We start from the raw sequence: 24,875 nt of genomic DNA on the forward strand, positions 1-24,875 counted from the left end.
GGGGAAGGAGGACCGAGGGAAGTCCCGCCTCTGCTGCGGCCGCAGCCAAGCACTTGGCCGGGTCCAGGAGGGGCGGGCGGCGGAGGGCCTCGGTGCACCAAGCCCCCGGTTTCCACCGTGCGAGGTGTCCGGGCCAGGGGCGCGAGGTGACGGGCGGCCCTGGCCCTGGACTGAGGCCTGGAACCTCGAGGGAAAGGGGCGGAGGCAGCCTGGGGGTTCCGTCGGGGTAGGGGGACTGACGGGGCGCTGAGAAGGGCGGGGGCCCGGGACCCCGAGCGACGCCCTCCCCCTCCGCAGTGCCAAGACACCTGCCACCGGACCTCCCTTCTGCCTTCCTGCATCCCAAATCTGGGCTCTTCCCTCTGACACCGTGGTGCTGAACACCCTGTTTCCTCGGTCTTCACCCTCGGGCTCGCCTGAGACACCCCTCCCTGCCGTGGTACTGACCTCTGACACCCCTTGTTTCCTTCCAGATCCGATTCCGGAGCTGCCATGATTGAAGTAGTAGCAGAGTTGAGCAGAGGTCCTGTGTTTCTGGCGGGGGAAGCGCTGGAGTGTGTGGTGACTGTCACCAACCCCCTGCCGCCTACGGCCACGTCTGCATCCAGGTGGGGATGCTGATACTGAAGACGGTGGTCCTTCTGGGAGGAAGCCTGGTATCTATAGTGCTGAGCTGCCTGTAGCTACATCATCACTTTGTTGCTCATTGTGCTCTCATTGCAGGAAAGGGCTATTTAACAGGTGTGGGTGACATAACCCTCTACTGTCCTTTCTTCTCTCATCCCCCATTCTCCTTTTTACAATATATTTTTCCGGATTTAATGGTTTCTCTCTGGGGTTCTGGATTCCCTGGAATGGAGGCCATCCATATCCCTGAGAAGGTGTTGACCTTCTCAGTGTGGTAGGGAGTTTGGGAGAGTCTTTGCGAGGTCAGGAACTCCCCTCTGATGGCCCCTTTTCCTCCTCCCATAGTGAGGCTCTGGCTTGGGCCAGTGCTCAAATCCACTGCCAGTTTCATGCCAGTGAGAGTCGAGTAGCCCTGCCTCCCCCTGACTCCAGTCAACCAGATGTCCAGCCTGAGAGCCAGACTGTCTTTCTACCACACCGAGGTTAGAGATGGGGCATTTGCCTTTGGAGGGGGATAAAATCATTGCTACCCAAGGGTAAAAACTGTCCAGTTGTTCCAGTGGGTCACTGAGATCTCTTTTGCGTTGGGGATGTGCAGGAGCATACTTGCTGCTTTAGGGGTGTAAAACTGTTCCTCTCTCAATAAGAAAAGAGGACTAGCTTAGTTTGGGTTGCCCTTTGTTGGCAGTGCTTCTTGCCCCCACTTGCTCTGCTACCCTCCTCCAGTACCAGACAATGGGGTCATTAAATTGCAATATTTCTTTTTTTTTTTTTTTGTCTTTTTCAGGGCTGCACCCACAGCATGTGGAGGTTCCCAGTCTAGGGGTCTAATTGGAGCTGTAGCTGCTGGCCTACGCCACGCCCACAGTAACACCAGATCTGAGCCGCGTCTGCAACCTACACCCCAGCTCACAGCAATGCCGGATCTTTAACCCACTGAGCGAGGCCAGGGATTGAACCTGCAACCTCATGGTTCCTCGTCGGATTCGTTTCCACCGCGCCATGACGGGAACTCCAAATTGCAGTATTTCTTTTTTTTTTTAGGTGAGAGGGGTCAGTGTATACTTTCCACTCCACCAAAAATCCTGTTCTGTGACCTGAGGCTAGACCCTGGAGAGTCCAAATCATGTGAGTGATTGCCCCCCTTCCCTTCCCTTCTAAGGCTCCCAGAGGGAGGACTCCTCTGGCTGCTTCTGGCTGCCCTGACTACTACTTCCCACCCAGACTCCTACAGCGAAGTGCTGCCTATAGAGGGACCACCCTCCTTTCGGGGTCAGTCAGTGAAGTATGTCTACAAACTGACCATTGGCTGCCAGCGCGTCAACTCCCCCATCACTTTACTCAGGGTCCCACTGAGGGTTCTTGTGCTGACTGGTAAGTAAGGGTTCCTGAAGGAAAGGGCTGGGGAAGAGCCTCACCAGAGCAGAAATGATCTTTAGAGGACTGGAGAGAGGAGCTGGAGGGAGGCTTTCTGGGCTTAGTGAACGTGTGAAGAGGTTGGGGAGAGAGAGTTCTGGAGAATAGATGAAAAATGTGTACCTTAGCCATGGCACTCCTTACCTTCAGCCCTCTCAGGTTAGAGTCTAAAACCCTCACCTCTACTCTCACCTCTGTTCCCTCCTACCACCTCTCCACTCATTCTCTCTCTAGGCCTTCAAGATGTCCAGTTTCCCCAGGATGAGGCCGTAGCCCCATCCAGTCCATTCCTGGAGGAGGATGAAGGTGGGAAGAAGGATTCATGGCTCGCCGAGCTGGCTGGGGAGCGCCTCATGGCTGCTACATCCTGCCGCAGCCTCCGTGAGAATCCTTTCAGAATTGTCCCAGCCCATCTTCCCCTCAAGTGTTTCTGTCTCAGAGACAGAGACTCCTAACTGTCCCATTCTTCTGAGGATCCACTGATATCTCACCCCAGATTATAAAGAAAAGCCCCACCTTTTGGCCTCTGGATTCCTGCCCTAGACATTCCCCAGTGTGGACTCCAGGTTTACAGCATCCTGTTTTCCCCAGATCTGTACAACATCAGTGATGGCCGAGGAAAAGTGGGGACGTTTGGCATCTTCAAATCTGTATACAGACTCGGCGAGGATGTAGTGGGGACCTTGAACTTAGGGGAAGGAACTGTAGCGTGTTTGCAGGTAAGAAGAGGGTAGGAGGAGTTCCCATCGTGGCTCAGTGGTTAACGAATCCGACTAGGAACCATGAGGTTTTGGGTTCGGTCCCTGGCCTTGCTCAGGGGGTTAAGGATCCAGTGTTGCCGTGAGCTGTGGTGTGGGTCGCAGACGTGGCTCGGACCCCGAGTTGCTGTGGCTCTGGCGAAGGCCGTTGGCTACAGCTCCGATTGGACCCCTAGCCTGGGAACCTCCATATGCTGCAGGAGTGGCCCTAGAAATGGCAAAAAGCCAAAAAAAAAGAAGGGGGTGGGAGCTTTTGGGGACCTGGGATGGAGGGAGAGAGCCTGCATAAAGAGGGTGTAGAAGAGGGGATTGGGGCCCCCCAGGGTCCCTCTGGTAAAACAGCTCAAGGTTCGGCTGCCCTCTTACCTGGAGGCAGCATATCCCAGTGTCAGCCAACACGTGCTTCTTGTCTTGCGCCCAGTTTTCAGTAAGCTTACAGACCGAGGAGCGTGTGCAGCCTGAGTACCAGCGGCGCCGTGGGGCAGGGGGTGCCCCCTCTGTGTCTCATGTGACCCATGCCCGGCACCAGGAGTCCTGCCTGCATACCACCAGAACCAGCTTCTCCCTCCCCATCCCCCTCAGCTCCACCCCAGGCTTCTGCACAGCCATTGGTGAGACCCTGACCATTCTTGGGGGGGGGGGGGGCAATAATAAATTGCTGTGCTTACTTAGATAGAGCGTAATGGATCCTGCTTCCTAACACCCTCCCAGACTTACCCCCATCCAGCCTCTGATCCTTAACTTTCGCAGACCTCCAACCCATTTCCTGGGTGCACTGACCCCTAAACTCTTCACAGCTTTCTGGATCTTCCCAGCCCCAACCCACCAGGGCTCTGTGATGCACCGATCTCTGATTCCCCAGCACATTTACCTCAAGCTACCAAGCCTTGACTGTCGCACACTTAGGTTCTTAGGTACTTGATGCTGTTGTCCTTATTGTCACATTTCCAAGTAACATACTAGATTTCTTTCGTGAAAACTTCGATCCTAGCTCCCTGCCCCATAGCCTCTCCCCCTCTTCCTGAATACAGATTTTTTTTTTCTAATTTTGCTAACCACATCCTGTCATGGGCTTTTCCTCCTGGGTTCTAATGCCTCTGCCTTTATTACCTTTTTTCCCCACAGTATCCCTGAAGTGGCGTTTGCATTTTGAATTTGTGACATCCCGGGAGCCAGGGTTGGAGCTCTTACCTCCCACGGAACAGCCCGAGCCTGTCACCTGGACGGGGCCTGAGCAAGTGCCTGTAGACACCTTCAGCTGGGACCTCCCCATCAAGGTGCTGCCTACAAGCCCTACCTTGGCCTCCTATGCGGCCCCAGGTCCCAGCACCAGCACCATAACCATCTGAAACTGGCCCACGTGGCACTGCTTTCTTCTGGATACTGAGAACTCAGCACCTGGACTCTAGTAGGACCCGTTTTTTTCCACCTGGGGTCCAGTGGCACAGACAATGAAAGGCAGGCTTTCAGCTGTAGCATTAACTTATTTATTCAGAATAAATTGGCAGCTGCTAGTGGTTTCCCTGGAAGTGGCAGCAGCAGTGGGGGGTCTGCAGAAGGGCGATCAGTTGAGTTTAGCTGGAGTGGGGAGCAGGAGCCGCAGGAGCAGGGGTATTAGCCGAGCCCCAGTCTAGGTCGGGCCCGCCCCCTTTGCAGGGCAGCCGGGGGTCAGATTTTTGCACCAGGGAGAACTGGCAGGTTCCTGCCTCCTGACGTACTTCACACCCAGCGGGGAAGTCAATAGGATGCTGGGACCTGTGAAACCAAAGGATGGGGAAGGAGTCAGGACAGCGAAGGTCCACCTTTATCCCTGCCCTTCATCTCCCCTCTCCCAGCATTCCTCTCATATCTTCCCCCAGTGCGCCCTGTCCCCCGTAACTGAACGCTTGCCTACCATATATGGATTCTTTTGGTTGCATAGCAGGAATATTTTCCTCCAGATCCACCCCGACTTCCCGCACTTTGTAGCCTGAAGCCTTCTCTCTCACATTCTTTACGGTACCTTCAGGTTTGGTCAGCCTCACACTGCTACTCTGTCCATTGTCACATCACAGCAGCCTAGGCACCCCCTGGCCAGCTCTCAGTCACTCATGTCAGAGCTATTCTCTCTGGCCATCTTTGGTCACTCACGTGTCACAGCAGCCCACACCAACGGGATGCAGACAGGTGCAATGGAAACAGTCCTTGCGGAGCCAAGACTCCCCCAGGCTGAAATGTTTCCCTTCATAGTGGCAGGGGGCTAGGGAAGAAGAGGCCCTGTTAGAGTGCGGGAGTGGAGGAAGTAAGGGTACACTGCACCCCAGGTTGAGTCTCCTGGTTCCCAGCAGGAGGGAGGCTGGGTTTTTTGACACGGGGTCATCTCTGAGCCCCCTCCTCCCAGTGCCCTCTGCTCCTGTCCTTCCCTCGTGCCTCACCCAACTTTACCTTGAGCTTGGAAGTAGCACTTGCTGTGGACTCCTGGATGCTGGAGGAGCAGAGATATCACCAAGCAGATGACCCCCCAGCCGCCCAGGGTCCCTTTAGCCTGTCCAGCCCAGAGCATCCTTAGGGCCATTCCTGCAGTAGCGCCCGTTCGGACCCTTCTTGGCTTCTGATCTGGCTACCCTGGTCAGGTCTCCTTGGCTTGTCTTTGTTCTCTCTCTGAGTCTCAGCTTCTGTCTCTCTCCCCTGGGCTTCTGTCTCATACCATCTCCGTGCCCTCTGCTCTCAGAGGCTTGGGGATGTTTATAAAGTGAGGACCCTGGCCCCCTGCTGAGTAGAGCTGGAAAAGCTGTAACTCTGTTTCCTGAGGTGAGGGCATGAAAACAAGAGGTCTCGCTTTAACAAGCTGTGAGAGCTGATTCATGCCCCCGCACAGCTAGGGGGAGGGAGGTGGCCATGGAAGGGGCACTGGACTGGGCACTTCCCCAGCAAGAAGGCGGGAGGGGTGAGGGCCCCCAGGTGGTCCCCGGAACTCTTCCCTGACTTGGAGAGAAGGAAGCATTCCACCATCTTCCCCCTCCCAACCCCCTGCTCCATCACACATACACACACACACACACTCCAGGGGTGTGTACACTGGGATCCCTGCCTGGACCGGAGGGAGGCATTTCCTGGGGATGGCTAATCCTGTGCCCCAGCCAAACCAAGGAGATGCAGTAGGGTGCAACGGCCAGCGGCTCCAGGAGAGCGGACAAGCACCTGGAGTGGAGAATGTTTCAGACCCTAGGGCATGGTCTCCTTGCAGTATCCTAGAGACGTGGCTGCCCCTCAGAAATTGGGGGTCGGGGCTGGGTCTTTCTTACGGGCATCCCCGAGACAGACTCTCTATCCATTGTTCATCACTCCCAAACATAGAGCAAATAAATACAGGATCTCCCTGTACCTGGGGATGTTTCTTTCAAAGAAGAACATCTCTAAATACCCTGATGGCATGGGTCACTCCAGTTTCACAGAGGTACCACTCTTTTCTCCTATATATTATGGAATGAGGATTTAGGAACTTACCCTGTGACCTCCTCTTTTGGGTTTCCTGCAGGTTCTGGAGAACCCCAAGATGGGTGATTAAGACTATGCGTTGTACTATTTGGATTCAGATCCTGATTTTTTTTTTTTTTTTGTCTTTTTGCCTTTTATAGGGCTGCTGCCACGGCATATGGAGGTTCCCAGGCTAGGGGTCCAATCAGAGCTATAGCCACCGGCCTACGCCAGAGCCACAGCAACGTGGGATCTGAGCCGCATCTGCAACCTACACCACAGCTCATGGCAACGCCAGATCCTTAACCCACTGAGCGAGGCCAGGGATCGAACCCACAGCCTCATGGTTCCTAGTAGGATTCGATAACCACTGCGCCACGATGGGAACTCCTCAGATCCTGATTTTACTTAAGAGCTGTGTGACACTGGGCAAGTTAGTTCACCTCTCTAAACCCGTTTCCTTGTCTGTAAATTAGGACAGTAATACTAACTCATAGGGTTGTCGAGAGGATTACATAGATAATCACATAATGCTTTTGGCACTGCCCCTGGCACATAGCCCCCCAAAAGAGGAACTCCTGTGGTTGGTGCTAGAGCTCAGACACAAAATCGTTAGCTATTCCTTTCTTTGATGCTGAGCAGCTCTGGGTGGACAGTCGAGGGCTTTGTCAGGGTTGCTATCTCCCAATACAGACTTCTGCCCCTTTCAGACTTCTGCTCCATGTCTTTCCTTCCACCTCCTCCAAAAACCTTCTCCAGGAACATTTGGTTTTGGTCCTTGTATCCTTGAGATTCTAAAATTCTGTTTTGAGAAACAATGTTGCCGATAAGCCTACTTTCCCTGGGTCAGTACCCTGGGAAAGGTATCACTTTTTTCATCCTTCCAGCTACCTTTAGGACTCCTGCTTTTTCTCATTCGGATTCTGATCCATTTCTTCCCATCCTCACTCGTGTGAACTCTCACGTTCTTCATTCTGACCCGTCTCATGCTGGCCATCTCTTTGGGACTACTAAGGGGCCCTGGCCAACCTGGCTTTCTTTCACTTTTCCACACTCCAAAGACCCCTGTTCCAGCTACTCCCTGCCCACCCACAGGGTCAACCACTTTGGCATTTATTCTTTTCCCTTCTGTGTCTCCAGTTCCATGTACTCCAAGACTCCCACTCCCTGTCACCCAGTGGCTTCTGGCTGACTTTTTTAGAGGGCTACCCTTTCTTTCACCTCCCCACCATTCATTCAGAAACAACTTCATCAGTCCACCTCAGACTCCCAGACCTCTTCCAAGAAGACAGCTTAGGTGGCTGGAGATGCGGACTGCATTTCACCTTCTCCCTAGTCAGGTCTGATACCCTTTCCATTTCAGAGGAGCACCAAGAGGAAAAAGAACACTCATGGAGGGCATAGGGTGCCCTGATATAGGCTGGTGTGTGGAAGGCATGGCTTTGGATTGCTCTCAGCTGGAGCAGGTGGGTTAGAAGGCCTGACTAGCACAAGGGCCCAAAGATCTTGTTAGTGGTGGGTAGCTCAGGTGCTGCCCTTATAGGGGCACCAGCTGACACCCTTGGTGTTTGCCCCGTAAACTACTTTCTGTTCCTGCAAGTCGGTGCCAACCAGAGAGGGGGCGGACTGGAGTGAGGCGCTTAGAGAGCTTGAAGGTAATGGTGGCGAGGCTTTAGGCAGAGGGGGCTGAATGAGGGAGTGTGAGGTCATGGGACAGGGAGAGGGGAAAGTGACCCGCCTGTGATGAAGATGAGGTGATCCTACAGGGGCAGGCATAGGGGGCTTCTGGAAAGGAAGCCTGGGGCGGAGCCAGGCGTCCTCTCCCAGAAGGTGGGGCTGGGGGGTCGGCAAGGAGGTGTTGGTCGAACCCGCTTCTTGCAGGGCTGCTGGTGTGCGCGCGTGCGTGCGTCTGTAGAGCTTCTTGGGGCCAGAAGCCACGCTTGAGGGCGCGCGGGCGGGGAGGGGGCGGTTGGCGCGCGCTGCCCACGCGGGAACAGAAAAACATCCGCCGGAGGCCCGGCCGGGCGGCGCTCCAACCGCGCCGGGCAGGTGCGCGGCGAGGAAGTGAGCGCATTCCGACCCCCCGGCCGCCGGGCCCCCCTCCGGTGAGTCACTCACCGCCGACCCCCGCCCGTCGCGGCCGGATAGGAGGGGCGGCAGCGGCTCGGAGCCTTGGGGGCTCGAGCCCCGAGGGGCAGCGGGGTGGGGAGAACGCCCGAGAGGTGGAGGGGCAGGGACCTGAGGGGTCCGGGCCCGCAGGCACAGGCACGAAACACCTTATGGTCGTCTACGGACCTCAGAGCTCGTGCCTGCACCAAGGCTGGCGGGCGAGCCCGGTAGAACATTAGCACCAGAGGGAGAGGGGTCCCAGGGCAAAAGCGGAGAGGCCCCGAACGGGGAGGGGGGAGAAGTGTGGGGCTCTGGAGCCAGAGCTCAGGGCTGCAAGAGCTGCGCCAGTGTAGGCCTGGGCCAGCCAGAGCCTTGGCTGGAAAGAGCTTCCAGCGAGGTGGGAAGGGGGCCAACCCCCAGAGATAAGGTCTGTCGGAGGCCTGTGCCCGCGGAGAGTGAGGGATAAGTTAGGGAGTAGTGGGGATCGGTAGGGAGTAGGGCTCTGAGTACCGTGATGGCTAGGTCGTTAAAGGCTTTGAATGCCGAGGTGAGGAAATCAGATTTGGCCTCACAGGTGGAACTGACGGTCTCTGGAGCAGGAAGAGTAGTGAGGAGCTTAAAGGCGAGGTTATCTGTGTCTAGCATTACTGCCAAAGGATCAGGCATTGGTACTCTCGTTTTCATAGTCATTTGAAATGACTGCATTTATCAAAACGATGTAAGTAATTTCGTAGAATTTAAGAAATAGAAAAGCTGAAAAATCTGATTCAGTATTTGATGTAAAAATTCGTGTTGTGGTGCAGCTGAAACGAACCTGACTAGTATCCGTGAGGATGTGAGTTCGATCCCAGGCCTCCATCTGCCACGGCTGTGAGCTGTGGTGAAGGTCGCAGTAGCAGCTTGGATCCTACATTGCTGTGGCTGTGCAGCTGTAGCTCCAGTTTGAACCCTAGCCTGGGAACTTCCATATGCAGCAGGTGCAGACCTAAAAAGCAAAAACAAAACAAAACCCCCCCCCCAAAAAAAAAAAACCAAACCTCAGAAAACCAAAGTGAGTCTATCCAAAAAAAAAAAAAAATCTGGTGATGGTTCAGGGGGTTAAGAAACCAACATAATGCCTGTGAGGATGCAGTTCGGTCCCTGTTCTCTATCAGTCAGTTAAGCGGCCCCTGTTGCCATAAACTGTTTGCACATGTGGCTGGGATCCCAGGTTTCTGTGGCTGTGGCATAGGCGAGCAGCTGAATTTGACCCCTAGCCGGGAAACTTTCATATCCCGTAGGTGCGGCTGTAAAAAGAAGAAAAAGAGAACCAAAGTGAGGCTATCAAGATTAGTAATATGGAATTGAATCTTTTACTTTGTCTTGTTTTTGTGTTATTTTTCCCCTCGCCAAAGTATGGGAATCCTGTGTTCGTGCCTGGGTTCTATGTCAGTAGCATAGCGGTTTGCTCTTAAGGGTTTTATTTGTAACCTTAATTTTGTCTGATCTTAAGGGTTTTATTTGTAACCTTAATTTTTCTTTGCAGCCTTTTAAACTGCCTTATGTATTCTAAATCCAGTCAAACATTTCTTGGGATGGAGGCATTAGGTTACAGAACACCAAGAAGTAACTCAGCTTTACCATATATGTTAGGTTTCTTAGTATCTTTTCTGGACATCTATGTAACTATACAGTTTCTATATTTACCCTGTGCTGATAAAAAGAGCTAAAGCTGTGTTATAGAAATACTATAAAAAGTGATTTATTATTCTGATTTCGCTTCTGAAATGAACTCTACCCTGGTGTCTGGTCCTTGTGTCAGAAACTGACACTAATTCTATCATGATCTTTTAAATTTGTTATCTTGGACCAAAGGCAATTGCAAGGATTAGGATCACTATAATTTATTTTGGAAGATTCTTAAATTCTGCAGTTGTTTTTGGCTCCAAGCAAGAAAATCTGGGTCAGTTAATTTTTTAAAAAGAAAATAATTTCCTACTTTGGGCCCTGTTGCTTTTTCTCCTGTGCTCTTTCAGCCCCAGCCCTCCCTTATTCCCAGTGGCCTTTGCCTTCATTCCTGCTTTGCTCCGCTGGGTGTCTTTAGAGGAAAACTTCATTCACACCAACTTCCTCTACTATAAATTCTCTCCCTCCCCTCAACTCTGCAGGTCTCTTTGCCAACATACACCACTGCTTCTTCATTGATTTTTTTTTTTTTTTAAAGCCCTTTCTGGCTCTTTCCCATCTGAAAATCTTCTCTTTTTCTCCTTTTCTCGTTGATAAGATCTCAGATTTTTTTAAAGGCTAGGCTTTATTTGTTCTGCCTGATCCACTTCTGTCTTCCCCTTATATCATCTTTTTCTTATTCTGGACTGTTTGTAAACTCCGTTCTGCTTGCTTTCAGCAAGGCTTCAACCTTCTCCTTGTAATTCAACATTCTTCCTCTAGGAGTTCCCTCATGGCTCAGTGGGTTAAGGATCTGGCATTGTCACTGCTGTGGCTCTGGTTACAGCTGTGGTGCGGGTTTGATCCTTGGCCCAGGAACTTCCGCATGCCATGGACGTGGCCAAAAAAAAAAAAAAAAGATCTTCTAGATATAGCAAAAGATGCTCATGTTTCCATTATTTTTCCTACAGAAAAAAGTTTTCATATTCACATCTACATCTACTTTAGTCTCTTTTCCCCAGTATTTTCCATCTAGAAGCATGACATGGTTGATATTGTAAAGTCTACTGAGTGACCGCTTAAGTTTGGTGGTGTGCTAAGCACTGCATGGTGCATTTCATAATCCTGCCAGATTCCTGAGTACATACCAATAATAGATGTTATCACATATGTGTGTATGGATGTCCTCATATACACATACACACTGAAGTGCACAGATAATAGAACCATGATTCAGTGCATGAATATATATATATATATATATATATATATATATATATATTCAGGATATTACATTATAATCAAGCCAGATCCCTTTTGGGGTGGAAGATGAGGATGGGTAAATTCATAGGAAGGATAGAAGGTTAGGAGACAATATCCTTTGGCATTCTCTATTCGGACAAGAAGGACAAGAGAGCATCATTCCTGTGGAGATGAAGAGGCCTTATTAAGGAGGCTAAATTTTAGGAGTTGAGGATGATGACTTGGAAGGCTGGTGAATGACAAGATGATGGGATGGAGGTGCCAGAGTCCCAAGAACATATAGTTGCTATACCTGAACAGCTCATATTCTTTCTGGCAGAGAATCTAAAAGACCGTTGTAGTACTGATTTCAGCTATAGTCAAATTTCCGTTGATAACCTGCGTTGAAATTTTCCTGCCTTGTCTCTGTACCAGTGGAACCATTCTTAACCAACTTAAAAAATTTTTTTCTGCTTACAGATTTTTACATTCATGATAGCCTCCACCACTAATAATTAACCCCCAGCTAACCACCATTAATTTTGGCTGAATTTCTTATCTACTTATATGCTTTAATTTTTTTTCTGACTGTCCCACAGTCTGCTTGTGGTAGTAGTGACTTTAAAATACATAAAAAGTACTTTCTCATCTAACGTCATTCAGTGCCTTTTCGTTCCGTCGTAGATTATTATGCTGACGTAATTCATTAGGTGGAGTTCTATTGAGCGAAAGGAGGTCCATTAAGGCCACTAAAATGCCGGAGGAAGGACGGATGGATGCTTTCGTTATTTCTTGATGGCAGGGAGGGATTATCTCATCTCTTCCTTACTACTTACTGTCTTCTTTCTTCTTTGTCTGTCTTTCTAATTACTTCTTCATTCTTACTTTCTTGTCTTTCTTTATTTCTTCTTTCTTCTTTCTTTCTTTTCTTTCTTTCTTTCTTTCTTTCTTTCTTTCTTCTTTCTTTCTCTCTTTCTCTCTCTCTCTCTCTTCTCTCTCTCTCTCTCTCCTCTCTCTCTCCCTCCCCTCCCTCCCTCCCTCCCTCCCTCCCTCTCTCTCTCTCTCTCTCTTTCTTTCTTTCTTTCTTTCTTTTTCTTTCTCCACCACAGTATTTGGAAGTTCCCAGGCTAGGGATCAAGTTGGAGCTGCAGCTGCTGACCTAAACCACAGCCACAGCAACTCAGGAGCCAAGCCTCATCTGTGACTTACATCACAGTTCATCACAATGCCGAATCCTTAACCCACTGAGTGAGGCTAGGGATCGAACTCTCATTCTCATGGATCCTAGTCGGGTTTGTTACCACCAAGCCACCACGGGAACTCCCATAAATTGCTCTTTTCTTAAAATCATAGACTCAAAGCTAGATACTGAGAAGGCATCTAGTTCTTTGTTCTCTCTGAGGTATGACCAGGTAGGTCTCTGCTTGACTGTCTCTACCGAATGGAATGGATTACTGCCAGCTGCAGTGGAGGTGGCTCATTCTACTGTCATCTAGCTTAGGTACTAGAGGGTTATTCAGCTGAAATCTGCCTTGCTCTAGCACATTTTCTCCCATAACTATTCTGTTCTTGAAATAATGCGGGGAAAAATGGACTTGTTTTCAATGTGGCAGCTCTTTAAAGATTTGAAAAGAGCTTGTTTTTGGTTGGCTATTTAAGCTTTTTTCTTTACTCCAGCACTGTCCAATAGAACTTTCTATGAAGATGGAAGTGTTCTTTTTTTTTTTGGTCTTTTTGCCATTTCTTAGGCGGCTCCCGCAGCCAATGGAGATTCCCAGACTAGGGGTTGAATCGGAGCTGTAGCCACAGCAGCGCAGGATCCGAGCCGCATCTGCGACCTACACCACAGCTCACAGCAACGCCGGATCCTTAACCCACTGAGCAAGACCAGGGATCGAATCCGCAGCCCTCATGGTTCCTAGTTGGATTCGGCAACCACTGAGCCACGACAGGAACTCCAGAAGTGTTCTTGACCTGTGCTGTCTCATCTGTAGCCACTAGCCACATGTGTATACTGAGTACTTGAAACGTGGTCCCTGAAACTGAGGAATAGGATTTTAAATGTTCGCTAACTTAGTTATTTTATTTTATTTTTATTTTTGTCTTTTAGGGCCGCACCCGTGGCATTTGGGGTTTCTCAGGCGAGGGGTCCAATCAGAGCTGTAGCCACTGACCTACGTACGCCACAGCCGAAGCAACTTGGGATCCAAGCTGCATGTGCAACCTAAACCACATCTCATGGCAACACCGGATCCTTAACCCACTGAGCGGAGGTCGGGATCAAACCCGCAATCTCATGGATCCTAGTCGGGTTTGCTAACCGCTGGGCCACAATGGAACTCCTCATTTAGTTGTTTTACATTTAATAGCCAAATGCAGTGAGTGACTCTTGTGTTAGTGCAGCTCAAATCTCTGGGAGTTAGTGCACTATCACATGGCTGTTAGTGTACAGCCAAAGGCTGCTCCAGAAATCCTACGGTCACCTCAGACCAAAACGTTTGTAACTGGGTTCCTGATCTGTCTGGAGGCCAGTCTTACTATCTACATCATCTAGGGAAAAAAAAAAAAAAAAAAAAAAGACCCACAAATCCAACCCCAAAAAACTATCATGTGAGTGATATCAGGTTTTTGTTTGTTTGTTTTTGTTTTTTAGGGCCACACCTGCAGCCTATGGAGGTTCCCAGGTTGGGGATTAAGTCAGAGCTGTAGCTGCCAGCCTACATCACAGCCACAGCAGTGTGGGATCCCAAGCCACATCTACAACCTGCACCATAGCTCACGGCAGCACCGGGTCCTTAACCCACTGAGCGAGGCCAGGAATCGAACCTGCATCCTTGGGATGCTAGTCACATTCATTTCTGCTGATCAACGATGGGAACTCCTGATGTCAGTTTTTATTGGAAGTTTCTTAGAAGGGGTAGAAATGGTTGTCTTCATCTTCCATATCTCAAAAGCAATGCTTTTTTAAAAAAAAACCCCTATTATAGTCTCTCTTTCCCTAGGGTCCCTAAATCTCTCTCCTTCTCTCTCTCTCTCTCTCTTTTTTTTTTTTTTTTGTCTTTTGCCATTTCTTGGGCTGCTCCCATGGCATATGGAGGTTCCCAGGCTAGGGGTCGAATCGGAGCTGTAGCCACCGGCCTACGCCAGAGCCACAGCAACGCAGGATCCGAGCCGCGTCTGCAACCTACACCACAGCTCACGGCAACGCTGGATCCTTAACCCACTGAGCAAGGCCAGGGATGGAACCTACAACCTCATGGTTCCTAGTCGGATTCTTAACCATTGGGCCATGATGGGTTACTCCTCTCCCTTCTCTTTTGCCTTCCTCCTCAGAAACATCATAGCCCCTTCCCTTTGAGCCTCAGTCCTCCATGCTCTTTCAGCACCAGCTCTACCCACTTCCCCTTGGAGATGGTCCCTGGGTGAGCTCCTGTCTTCCAACTCGCCTTCCCTTTCATTATCTCTGCTCAGTAAAACCAAGGAACTTTTTCTGGACCCATCTTCAGGGGTGGGTTAGGGCTAGAAGATCATAAATAATTATATTTTTCCTTTCTTACATAATTCTGACTTCCTTCTAGGGGTCCTGTCATTTTCTTCGCATTGCTGAAGAGTCTTTATTGAACATTCTTGTGCAGAATCATCTCTAATGTATTCTTTTTTTTTTTTTTTTTTGGTCTTTTGGCCTTCTAGGGCCGCTCCCTTGGCATATGAGTTCCCAGGCTAGGGATCCAATCAGAGCTGTACTGCCAGCCACAGCCACAGCCACAGCCACAGCAACTCCAGATCCAAGCAGGGATCCCACAGCAACGTGGGATCCACGGCTCACCGGCAATGCCGGAACCTTAACCCACTGAGCAAGGCCAGGGATCGAAACCGCAACCTCATGGTTCCTAGTTGGATTCGTTAACCACTGAGCCACAACGGGAACTTCCTCTAATGTATTCTTTTCATTCCGGATCTGTTCTTGTTAAATTCTAAAGCTACTTCACAGTTCCTTTATCTTTCTTTTCTTTGTTTTTTTTTTTTCTTTTTTTGCTTATATGTTATTTTAATAGGTTGATCTTCTCTTTTCCAGTCTTCTGCATGTGGACGTGCTGCATCCACCAGGGGAGCAGCATCCATTCCCACCGTCGTCACCCAGTGCCTCGTCCTCCCTTGATTCCCTTCTCAGTTCACTGTTGTTGTCCATTCCTACCTTCCTTTCTTGTCTGTTGTTCTCATTTCCTCCTCATCCATATCTTTAATGACATTTACTATTTTAAAAAATATATATTTTTGAGGTCTCAAGTATTTTCAGAGGACCTCATCTAAGCCTCTGTACTGTGACTAAGTGTGTCTATAGCATTGATTCCTGTGTATTGGGGATGATGGGGTTGAAAGGGCAGCCACCACGGCACTCACGTTTTGAGCTGGATAGTCCTTCATTGCAGGCAGTCCTGTGGCACTGTAGGAGTTTAGCAGTGTCCCTGGCCTCTACCCACTACGTGTCAGAGGTATCCTCTCAGGTGTGACAGCCAAAAACTTCTCCAGGTATCGCTAAATGTCCCCTGGAGGAAGAATTCTGCCCCCTAGCACATTCAGAACTACTCTGCTAGAATATCAGCTTTCTAAAATTGGTAAATGGTTATACTTTTTACCCCCAATGCTGATTTGCTGGCTTAGCTTGGGTTTTCAGAAGTGTGATCTTTCTCTTACTTGGTAGGAGGTAGTAGCTTCTTAAAATTTCAGATTCCTGAGCTCATTTTAAACCTACTGAATCAGAAATGCGTGGAAGTAGAATCAGGAAATCTGATTTTTATGATACTGCCCCCTGCCAACCTGATAATTCTTATGTCCTAGGCTTGACCCTCCTGTGGCTAACTGTGCATTACCCGCATTTTGTTTCTGCAAGTCTTCCTGGTGCTTCAGCTTTGCTTCCGCTCTTGGCCCCACCATGCCAAACACAAATAGGGAGGCCTCAGGTTACTAGGACAACCGGGCACGGGCACAGGAAACTGTAGAGGCTCAGCGCTCCTACAGGCATCACAGGGTGGGCCTTGCCAGCTTCCTTTCTCCTTAGGGACTCGGTCTTACTTCCTACTCCCCTTCCCTAAATCACCCAGTCTGGAAAGTACCCAGGCCCAAGTCCCAGACCCTCATTTTAGAGACCTGCTGGTGGCATATGGAATGGGTGGATGAGGAATGGTGAATGAAGCTTTTTGACTAACATTGATATTTGAAGTCATCTTGGTGACAATTAAATTTTGTACCAGTGAGAATTACATTCCCCTGAGAGTTGATGAGATTACAAGCTTGCCGTCAGGGTGCTTCCATTTACACTACGGATGCTCTGTTTCACTGGACCTTGAGTCTTCCATCTTTTGGGGTCCCTAGTTAGATATTTCCACAGTTTTGCTTTGGTTTTTTTTTAACGATTTAGCAGTCTACTCTGATACACAGGGACCAGCTAATGTTTAGTTAAAAAAAAATAATGGTTGCTAGATAATGAGTTTGTGTTCTGTTTACACATTATTATAAAGCTAGTCATTTGTTTTAAAGAAGATCATCTGATTTGATTGTCATTAAAGCCATGAATTGGTGTGCAGCTCTGCTTATACTTAAATGCCTAGAAAATGTTGAATTGATCCAGAACTAAGCAGGCCACCTCTATTGAACGTTCCTGGCAGGCCAGAGCAAGAGAGAATAAAGGGGGGGTAAGATAGACGTGATAGTTCCTCTCGAACAGTTGAAGTACTGTCCTGTGGGAGAGGGGTGAGATTTACTCGGTTTAGCTTCAGAAGGCAGAATAAGGACCTTTATTTCAGATGACAGTGATGGAGGGACAAATTTTGATTAATAAGGGTAGAGTGTTTGAATAGTTAGAGTACCTCAGATTGGAATGAGCTTAATTGTTAGGCAGTAAAATTATTTGTGATTGTATTGTTTATATAGAGGTTAGATGGCTACCTTTTTTTTTTTTTTTGTCTTATAGGGCCGCATCCACAGCATATGGAGCCTCTCAGTCTGGGGGTCAAATTGGAGCTGCAGCTGCCACCAACCTACCCGACAATCACAGCAATATGGGATCCAAGCCACGTCTGTGACCTACACCACAGCTCACAGCAATGCTGGAGCCTTAACCCACTGAGCAAGGACAGGGATCAAAGTCTGGTCTCAGGGATACTAGTTGGGTTTGTTAACCACTGAGCCATGATGGGAACTCCTAGATTACATTTTGTTCAAGGTTTGGATGGTATTTTGGACATTAAATTGGATTTGACCTGTAGGAAGAAAGAGGCAAATTTATTAGAAGTCAATTAATCCTTTCCTATATGATTCTTTTGGCAAACTATTAAAGTCATTACTATTTTCCTAGCACCTCTGCCAAGTTTACCCCCTTGACTTGAATACTGATTAGAGCTGGTTAGTAGAGTCTTCAGAGGTTTTTCAATACCTTAGTCCTCCGGCGATTCTTTGGGAATGCCTCAGAGGTGGCTGAGAGGTGTAATGAGGGATAGCTGGGGCTCTGAGACAGAACAGTCTTTTTTTTTTTCTTTTTTCTTTTTTGTCTTTTTAGGGCCACACCCACAACATATGGAGGTTCCCAGGCTAGGGGTCTTCAATCAGAGCTGTAGCTGCTGGCCTACACCACAGCCAAGCCACGCCAGATCCGAGCCTTGTCTGTGACCTACACCACAGCTCACGGCAATGCCAGATCTTAACCTATTGAGCAAGGGCAGGGATCGAAACCCACATCTTGTGGTTCCTAGTTGAATTCATTTCCGCTGCGCCACGACGGGAACTCCCTTGTTCCCCCATGTTCTTCATTTTATTGACAAGGAAACTGGATATGGGGGGGGAGTGTCTTACCAAATGTCACAGAGCTAATAAATTCAGAGTTGGAATTCAAATCTACTCTTTTATTTCCACTTGTTTCTTCCATTCTGTGGTCTACCTTCTTATAATTGAGTGTAAGTTTCTTCCATTTTTCTGGCCACCACTGAACTAGTCTCCCTACAGTCCAAGCTCTCCTTCTCCGGATCTATATTAGATACACTGTTGCCATGTTATTCTTCTGAAACATTGTCTTCAGCATGAGATTTCCTGCTCAATAACCTTCTCTGTTTGCCTCTAAGAACTTTACAGCCTGACATACATAGCGTTCTTAAGGATCCTTGTTCAGCTAGTTGAACTTGAGCCCATTCTATGGGTAATTAATGAGATATGTCATAGATTAACGAATCTCACCCTACCCCTAGACTCCACTTTGGCAGGATTTTGTATATATCGTTTTAATCTGGGATGATGAGAAGATACATAGAAATAGTGTTACAACTCATAAAGCAAGTCGCCATACAATAGTATAGTATAATCCAATTTATATGACACTATACATGGATTTTAAAGAAGCAAGAATGAATGTATAGAAACTGGAAAAAATAACAGACATTAACTCTGATGAGGGGGATTGAGAAAGGATGGGGGACAGGGGAGAAAGCAGGGAGCTTAAAATACTCATTTCTCCACTGAAGGGAACTTCACAGGATGGAAGGGAAACCTGAGAAACCAGGCTTGGAACGAAAAGAGAAAGAATTGCCCGACTGCCTTGCCTGATTCCCTTGTGAGTCGTTTCTTTGCCTCTTGCCTCTCTCTTTGAAGGAAATGAAGCCCCAGGACGATTATATGATTGGTCACAGTTTAAATCCAGGGCCGTCTTATGGCGTGCAGGAGATAGAGAGAAAGGATCTGGGGGGAGGAGCCTCAGGGAAACTTCTTGGTTTCTGTCAAGGGAGGGCAAACATTTGATTTTACCCTCCTAAAAAGGCTGTACCACAGGAGAGGTCTGTGTGGTGCAGTGGTTAACGAATCCAACTAGGAAACCATGAGGGCTGCGGGTTCGATCCTGGCCTTGCTCAGTGGGTTAAGGATCCGGCGTTGCGTGAGTGTGTGTAGGTCGCAGATGCGGCTCGGATCCCGAGTTCTGTGGCTCTGGCGTAGGCCGGCGGCTACAGCTCCAATTAGACCCCTAGCCTGGGAACTCCATATGCCGTGGGAGCGGCCCTAGAAAAGGTAAAAAGACCAAAAAAAAAAAAAAAAAAGGCTGTACAGAGAGAGAGATACTTGCCTGAAAGTGTATCAAAGTCCTCTTAGGATGTTGGGAACTAGAAATGTCAAATGTCCATTGACTTCATCCCCTCTCTCCACTTTTTTACCTGCCACCTGGATGCCAGGCCTGCCTTTTCTTTTGGCTCAGCCAAGCCCTCTGGTGTGGTTTCGCCTTTACTAGGGATTGAGGGGCAATGAGTTAAGGGCACCTGGGAGGAGAAGAGAGACACGTGAGGTAGGGCAGGCAGAGAGGGACGTTAGCAGGTTTTATGTGCTTCACAGAAAGCCTCTTCTGTGCCTGACAGTTAAAAATGATCATGGTTAAACATTTGGGAGTCCAGTTACAAATAAAACCCTTATTCATCTGGTTATTCTAACAACTTGCTCCTTGACAGTAGAGCCTAGGAGTGTGTTATAGGGGGTATGGCCAGGGAGGCAGCCTCTTTGCCCTCTTTGGAAGTTCCAGACCCCAGTCCGATTATGTACCCAAAGTATTTTGTTTTCCCACAGTGGGATCTTCATTTTTTTTTTTTTAATGTTATGGCCACACCTCTGCCTATGGAATTCCTGTGGCCAGGGACTGAATCCAAGCCACACCTGTGATGTATGCCACAGCTGTGGCAATGCCAGATCCTTTAACACCTGTACCAGGCCAGGGATTATACCTGAGCCTCCACAGTGACCCAAGCCCCTGCAGTCGGATTTGCCTCTTCACTTTTTTCGTATGCATTTGTGGGCATGTGGAAGTTTCTAGGCCAGGGATTGAACCCATGCCACTGCAGTAACCAGTGCCACAGCAGTGGACAACGCCTGCTCCTTAACCCACTGAGCCACCAGGGAATTCTGGATTCTTTACCTTTGAAGCATTAACCTTACTGATTAAAAAAATACCTTTCTGGAGTTCCCGTCGTGGCGCAGTGGTTAACGAATCCGACTGGGAAACCATGAGGTTGCGGGTTCGGTCCCTGCCCTTGCTCAGTGGGTTAATGATCGGCGTTGCCGTGAGCTGTGGTGTAGGTTGCAGACATGGCTCGGATCCCGCGTTGCTGTGGCTCTGGCGTAGGCCGGTGGCCTACAGCTCCAATTCAACCCCCTAGCCTGGGAAACCTCCATTGCCGTGGGAGTGGCCCCAAGAAACTAGCAACAACAACAAAAAACAAAAGACAAAAAAAAATACACTTTCTTCAACTCTTTTCATAGCTTAGGCCCTGACCTTTGAAAAAATTAACTGGAGTTACTTACAAGAGGATGTGCAAATTCATACTCTAACTTCTGCGGACTGGAAAACAAATTCAATAGACACATGTCCTTGATCCATGGAGTCCAACATTTTAGTGAGGGAGACTGTGTTTTAGGAGTATCCATTTTTTGCATGGCAAAGTCAAGAAAATGTTGTTGCCTTTATCTGTGATTCCTCAATTGAAGGAAGATTTCAGATCCTTGGCAATCTACTTAATCTTATTGTATGATAAAGCAGAAACTCTTTCTACAAAGCATCACTAGTCTGTAGAGACTGCACTTACAGCCACCTCTAATGGAGTATGGGAAGTGGTACAGCCAATACAGGATGAAAAGTCATAGTAAGTGTCTCAAGCTTCTGGCACCACTGTGGTATAGTGACTGGACTTAATGGTGGCCTGAGCATGTGGGTGGATGATGTGTCATTTACTGAGTAAGAGGACATTGGAGGTGGGAGGACTTGGGGGTGACAAGCATGTGTCAGGTTTGGACATAAGAGTTTGAAGTGCTCTGAAGGCCAACAAATGAAGCAATCTAGGAAGCACCTGATATCTTAATTTACAGCTGACAAAAGTGGACTGGTGGTTCATTCTTGGCATGTGGGAAATGGTTATGGAGTTTGTGGGTATAGATAAATTATAGACCGAGGGCTGAGTGGCAAAAATCTGGAGTAGAGTCTCAAGAGAGAGGTAGCAAAGGAAGGGTCGGTGGTAAGGGACTGAGAGAGAACTGCCAGGTGGTTTCAAGGAACCTGTCGTGTGGTGTCTCTGAAAGATGTGTCACTCCAGTTTGCCGTTGAGATGTGTCAGGCATTGGCTGGACTCCTGGTGGTGCTGAAGTGACCCTAATATTTAGTGGATGAATGGGCTACAAAAGACCAGAGGACACACCTAGAGCTCCCGGCCTATCTTAGTATCTCCCAGTAACCCTGCATCCTTCTGCTGGTCAATGTGAAAAAAAACCTTGGCGTTCCTGTCAAATCGACTAGGAACCATGAGGTTTCGAGTTAGATCCCTGGCCTTGCTCGTGAGTTAAGGATCTGGCATTGCCGTGAGCTGTTTGTGTGGGTCGCAGACGCGGCTCGGATCCCGTGTTTGCTGTGGCTCTGGCGTAGGCCGGTGGCTACAGCTCCGATTCGACTCCTAGCCTGAGAACCTCCATATGCTGTTCCCGAGGCCCTAGAAAAGGCCCAAAAAGACAGAAAAGAAAAAAAAGAAAAGAAAAGAAAATATATGGACTTAGAGGCTCCGAGGAAGGAAATGGTTCCACACAGCTGAATTATCTACAAGGCTCTGCCTTTAACCTGGTGAGGATCACAGCGAATCCCAGTCCACAGCTTTCGTTGCATTCTTATCCCTTCCTAGACGTGCATCCTCACCATTCTTTTCCCTATCTTTGCACTCTGATTCTGATGCCCAGTTGGTTCCCTCAGTTCGTGATCTTTGTGTTTAGTTGACCAGCTCCCCTTTTCTGAGGAGCCGCTTCTATACGTACTTAACAACCCCTCTGCTTGGCTGGCAAGCCCCAGGAGCTGCCTCCTTATGCACCCCTAATAGCAGTCAGCACAGAGCACAGCCCGTTTTATAGGCTAGGTAGCAGAGGCCTCCTTTACCCCTTCTAGAGTGTTAGTGGCTCCAGCCTTGGAAGTTCTGTTCTCCCCAGTCATCTCCTTCTCTTCTGTTTTACTCAGCTATTCCTGGCTAGATGTTCAATGGGTCTACCTTTCAGTGAAGCTTGGCTTTTACATCTACTATTCTGGGCCAGTATCTGGACCGAGTTTTGTTCATGGCCTTAAGGCTTTATTTTTTGTCTTTCTAGGGCTGCACTCACAGCATATGGAGGTTCCCAGGTAGGGGGTCTCATCGGGAGCTGTAGCTGATGGCCTACACCACAGCCACAGCAATGCAGGATCCGCAGCCGCATCTGCAACATACACCTCAGCTCACAGCAATGCCGGATCCTTAACCCACTGAGCAAGGCTAGGGATCAAACTTGCAACCTCATGGTTCCTAGTCGGATTCATTAACCACTGAGCCACAACGGGAACTCCGGCCTTAAAGCTTTTAATGGCTTTTCCTGTGGAGCAATAGTTGTGGAGCTTTCTATCATGTGCTTTCTTTTGTGTTAGGATTAGTAAAATTAGCCTCCAATCGCTCTCTTCCTATTCCAAAAGTCTGCAACTTTTATGTTCCATATGTGGGTCTGAGGAATGCCTATAGCCCTTAGGCTTATTTCAGGACCTATGATTAACATACCCTGGGTCTAAACAATGAATTTTCACAAGCCCAGTGGTTGTCTTATCATTTCTATATAGAAGCTTAAGGGCAGAAATCTGATTGGAAGGAGAGAGAGGCAGTTAGAAGATCGTCTTGAGCTGAGCGCAGGAAGAACAATGTGATCAGCTGACCACCAGAGAACTAAAAAACACAGGTGTGATTCAAAAGAAAATGTACTTTGTTCATAAGTGAGTTCTGCAAATGTAGACTCTAAGGCCTTTAAAAAATTCTTTTTCTGGCTAATTATTTCATTGACTTTATTCCTTCCTTCCCCAACCAGGTATGATATGATTAACCAGAGAATTTTAATCATGTGCTTTGTTGACTTTTTCATTTATGTGTTTTTATTTGGTTACTTTATGGGAAGAGGGAAGGAGTTTACTGCTATTGATGCCAACAGCTCTTCCACACACTCCAAGCAGTCTTTTCCTTGGTGAGTTGTACTGTAAAATTCTAATCATTACTGTTGTGCAATATCAAAATGCCTTCTATATGTATCATGACAGCACACATGCCCACACACAGGGAAACAAGGTCATGTCCACCTGAGATCCTCCCCATTGAGGTGACAGACGATGCCGTGACTGTGGGTAAACTCACCAAGGAAGTGAGTGTGGGAAGAGAAGAAAAGAGAAAACGGAGGACCAGAGCATGGGGGGAAAAGGCACGGTTCAGAGGAGGAAGAGGATCTGCCCTGGGGAAGCGATCAGTGACGCTGAGATGGAAGGGTAACTAGGAGGATAAGCTGTGGTGGAAGCCATGGTTAAGAGTTAAAGAGTTCCTGTTGCAGCTCAGTGGGTTAAGGAATCTGACTGGTATCCATGAGGATGTGGGTTTGATCCCTGGGCTGCTCAGTGGGTTAAGGATCTGGCGTTGCTGTGAGCTGCAGTGGAGGTCGCAGACATGGCTCGGATCTAGTGTTACTGCGGCTATGGCGTCGGCCGGCACACTGTAGCTCCAGTTTCAACCCCTAGCCTGGGAACTCCACGTGCCACAGATGCAGCCCTATAATGCCACAGATGAAGCCCTAAAAGGAAAGAAAGGAAGGAAGGAAGGAAGGAGAAGAAAAAAGGAGGGTTAAGGAAGAGAGGAAGGCGATTGTTGATAGCATCAAATGTGTTTGAGGTATAGGAGGAATTCCGTCATCTGTAAAGAGGTACTTCACTGGGTTCTTCCTCGTCTCAATCATTATAAAAATTTTTATGCTAGGATATTCAGTTTTATTCAATAAAATATTTATTGAGCTGCCATTTCTAACTGTATAGGGGTTGTAGGAAAGAGTAAAGTATAAGTGTTTATAAACGAATATACTGGTTTTAATTTATACACAAAACTCATCAGTTTTGGCTGGTGTATATTGGTAAATGGGAATACAGATCCTTTTCGTGACATTAAAAAAAAAAATTCCTTATCCCATGATACCTTTTTTCCTTTCTTTTTTTTCCTTTTTTTCTTTTTTGTTTTTTAGAGCCGCACTCGCAGCATTCTGGAATGTTCTCGGCTCGGGATCTAGTCGAAAGAGCTACAGCTCCTGGCCTACACCACAGCCTAGCAACGGTCAGGTCCTTAACCCACTGAGCGAGGCAGGGATTGAACCGGCATCCTCCTGGATACTAGTCAGGTTTGTTGCCTGAGCCACGACGGTAATGCTCCCGTGCTACCTTTTCTAAAAAAGACAACCCTCATCTAATTTTTTTTATTATAAATAAGTAATACGCAATCATTAAACTACAGTTATATATGAAATTCAAGTTCATTTCATATTATCCCAAAGGATAGCAATCCTCAACATTTTGATTTCTACAATCCCCAGGTTCTACCATGTACTGTATGTGTGTGTGTGTTACACTGGGCTTCTTCCATGCATTTTTTTTCTTCTTTTCTTTTTTTTTTTGTCTTTTTGCCATTCTTGGGCCACTCCCTACGGCATATGGCGGTTCACAGCTACGGGTTCTAATTGGAGCTGTAGCCACCGGCCTACCCGCCAGAAGCCACAGCACACGGTGGGATCCGAGCCGCCGTC

General features: G+C 48.3%; 3 protein-coding genes across 5 annotated transcripts in view; 2 read left to right on the plus strand and 1 right to left on the minus strand.

Annotated features, from left to right (window-relative positions):
• The first annotated feature begins 12 nt into the window (after positions 1-12).
• On the plus strand, positions 13-4,330 carry RGP1 (RGP1 homolog, RAB6A GEF complex partner 1). Of its 3 annotated transcripts, none has more exons than XM_047767876.1 (9): positions 13-146; positions 474-608; positions 973-1,109; positions 1,672-1,755; positions 1,852-2,001; positions 2,278-2,424; positions 2,635-2,762; positions 3,223-3,412; positions 3,927-4,330. In XM_047767876.1, exons 2-9 carry the CDS (start codon positions 493-495, stop codon positions 4,148-4,150), a joined length of 1,176 nt encoding a protein of 391 aa, XP_047623832.1. In that variant the 5' UTR covers positions 13-146; positions 474-492; the 3' UTR covers positions 4,151-4,330. The 3 variants fall into 3 exon arrangements, with proteins under 3 accessions (XP_047623832.1, XP_047623833.1, XP_047623831.1); XM_047767877.1 differs by having other exon boundaries at positions 46-124; XM_047767875.1 differs by having other exon boundaries at positions 94-226.
• On the minus strand, positions 4,275-5,355 carry MSMP (microseminoprotein, prostate associated). The gene is made up of 3 exons (XM_047767890.1): positions 5,226-5,355; positions 4,932-5,040; positions 4,275-4,556 (listed from the first exon to the last, which is right to left on the minus strand). Exons 1-3 carry the CDS (start codon positions 5,353-5,355, stop codon positions 4,376-4,378), a joined length of 420 nt encoding a protein of 139 aa, XP_047623846.1. The 3' UTR covers positions 4,275-4,375.
• Positions 5,356-6,633: 1,278 nt separating this feature from the next.
• Positions 6,634-24,875, plus strand: part of NPR2 (natriuretic peptide receptor 2) — a 66,612-nt gene continuing 48,370 nt past the window's right edge. Inside the window, exon 1 of the mRNA XM_047767896.1 lies at positions 6,634-8,362. The gene's annotated coding sequence lies outside the window, so the exon portion shown is untranslated. The remainder of the gene's footprint in view (positions 8,363-24,875) is intronic.

This window comes from Phacochoerus africanus, chromosome 2 (genome assembly GCF_016906955.1).
Source record: "Phacochoerus africanus isolate WHEZ1 chromosome 2, ROS_Pafr_v1, whole genome shotgun sequence".
In the NCBI taxonomy this organism is placed as follows: Eukaryota; Metazoa; Chordata; class Mammalia; order Artiodactyla; family Suidae; genus Phacochoerus; species Phacochoerus africanus.

Bases quoted from the DNA above. Each gene is read 5' to 3' on its own strand.
- RGP1 (XM_047767876.1), top strand. From the start codon at position 493: ATGATTGAAGTAGTAGCAGAGTTGAGCAGAGGTCCTGTGTTTCTGGCG. The intron at 609-972 runs GTGGGGATGCTG...CTCCTCCCATAG, and splicing joins ACGGCCACGTCTGCATCCAG to TGAGGCTCTGGCTTGGGCCA. The intron at 2,763-3,222 runs GTAAGAAGAGGG...TCTTGCGCCCAG, and splicing joins GAACTGTAGCGTGTTTGCAG to TTTTCAGTAAGCTTACAGAC.
- MSMP (XM_047767890.1), bottom strand. From the start codon at position 5,355: ATGGCCCTAAGGATGCTCTGGGCTGGACAGGCTAAAGGGACCCTGGGC. The intron at 5,041-5,225 runs GTAAAGTTGGGT...CTTCTTCCCTAG, and splicing joins GTGCTACTTCCAAGCTCAAG to CCCCCTGCCACTATGAAGGG. The intron at 4,557-4,931 runs GTGAGTGACCAA...TTGGTTTCACAG, and splicing joins GGTGTGGGCTGCTGTGACAC to GTCCCAGCATCCTATTGACT.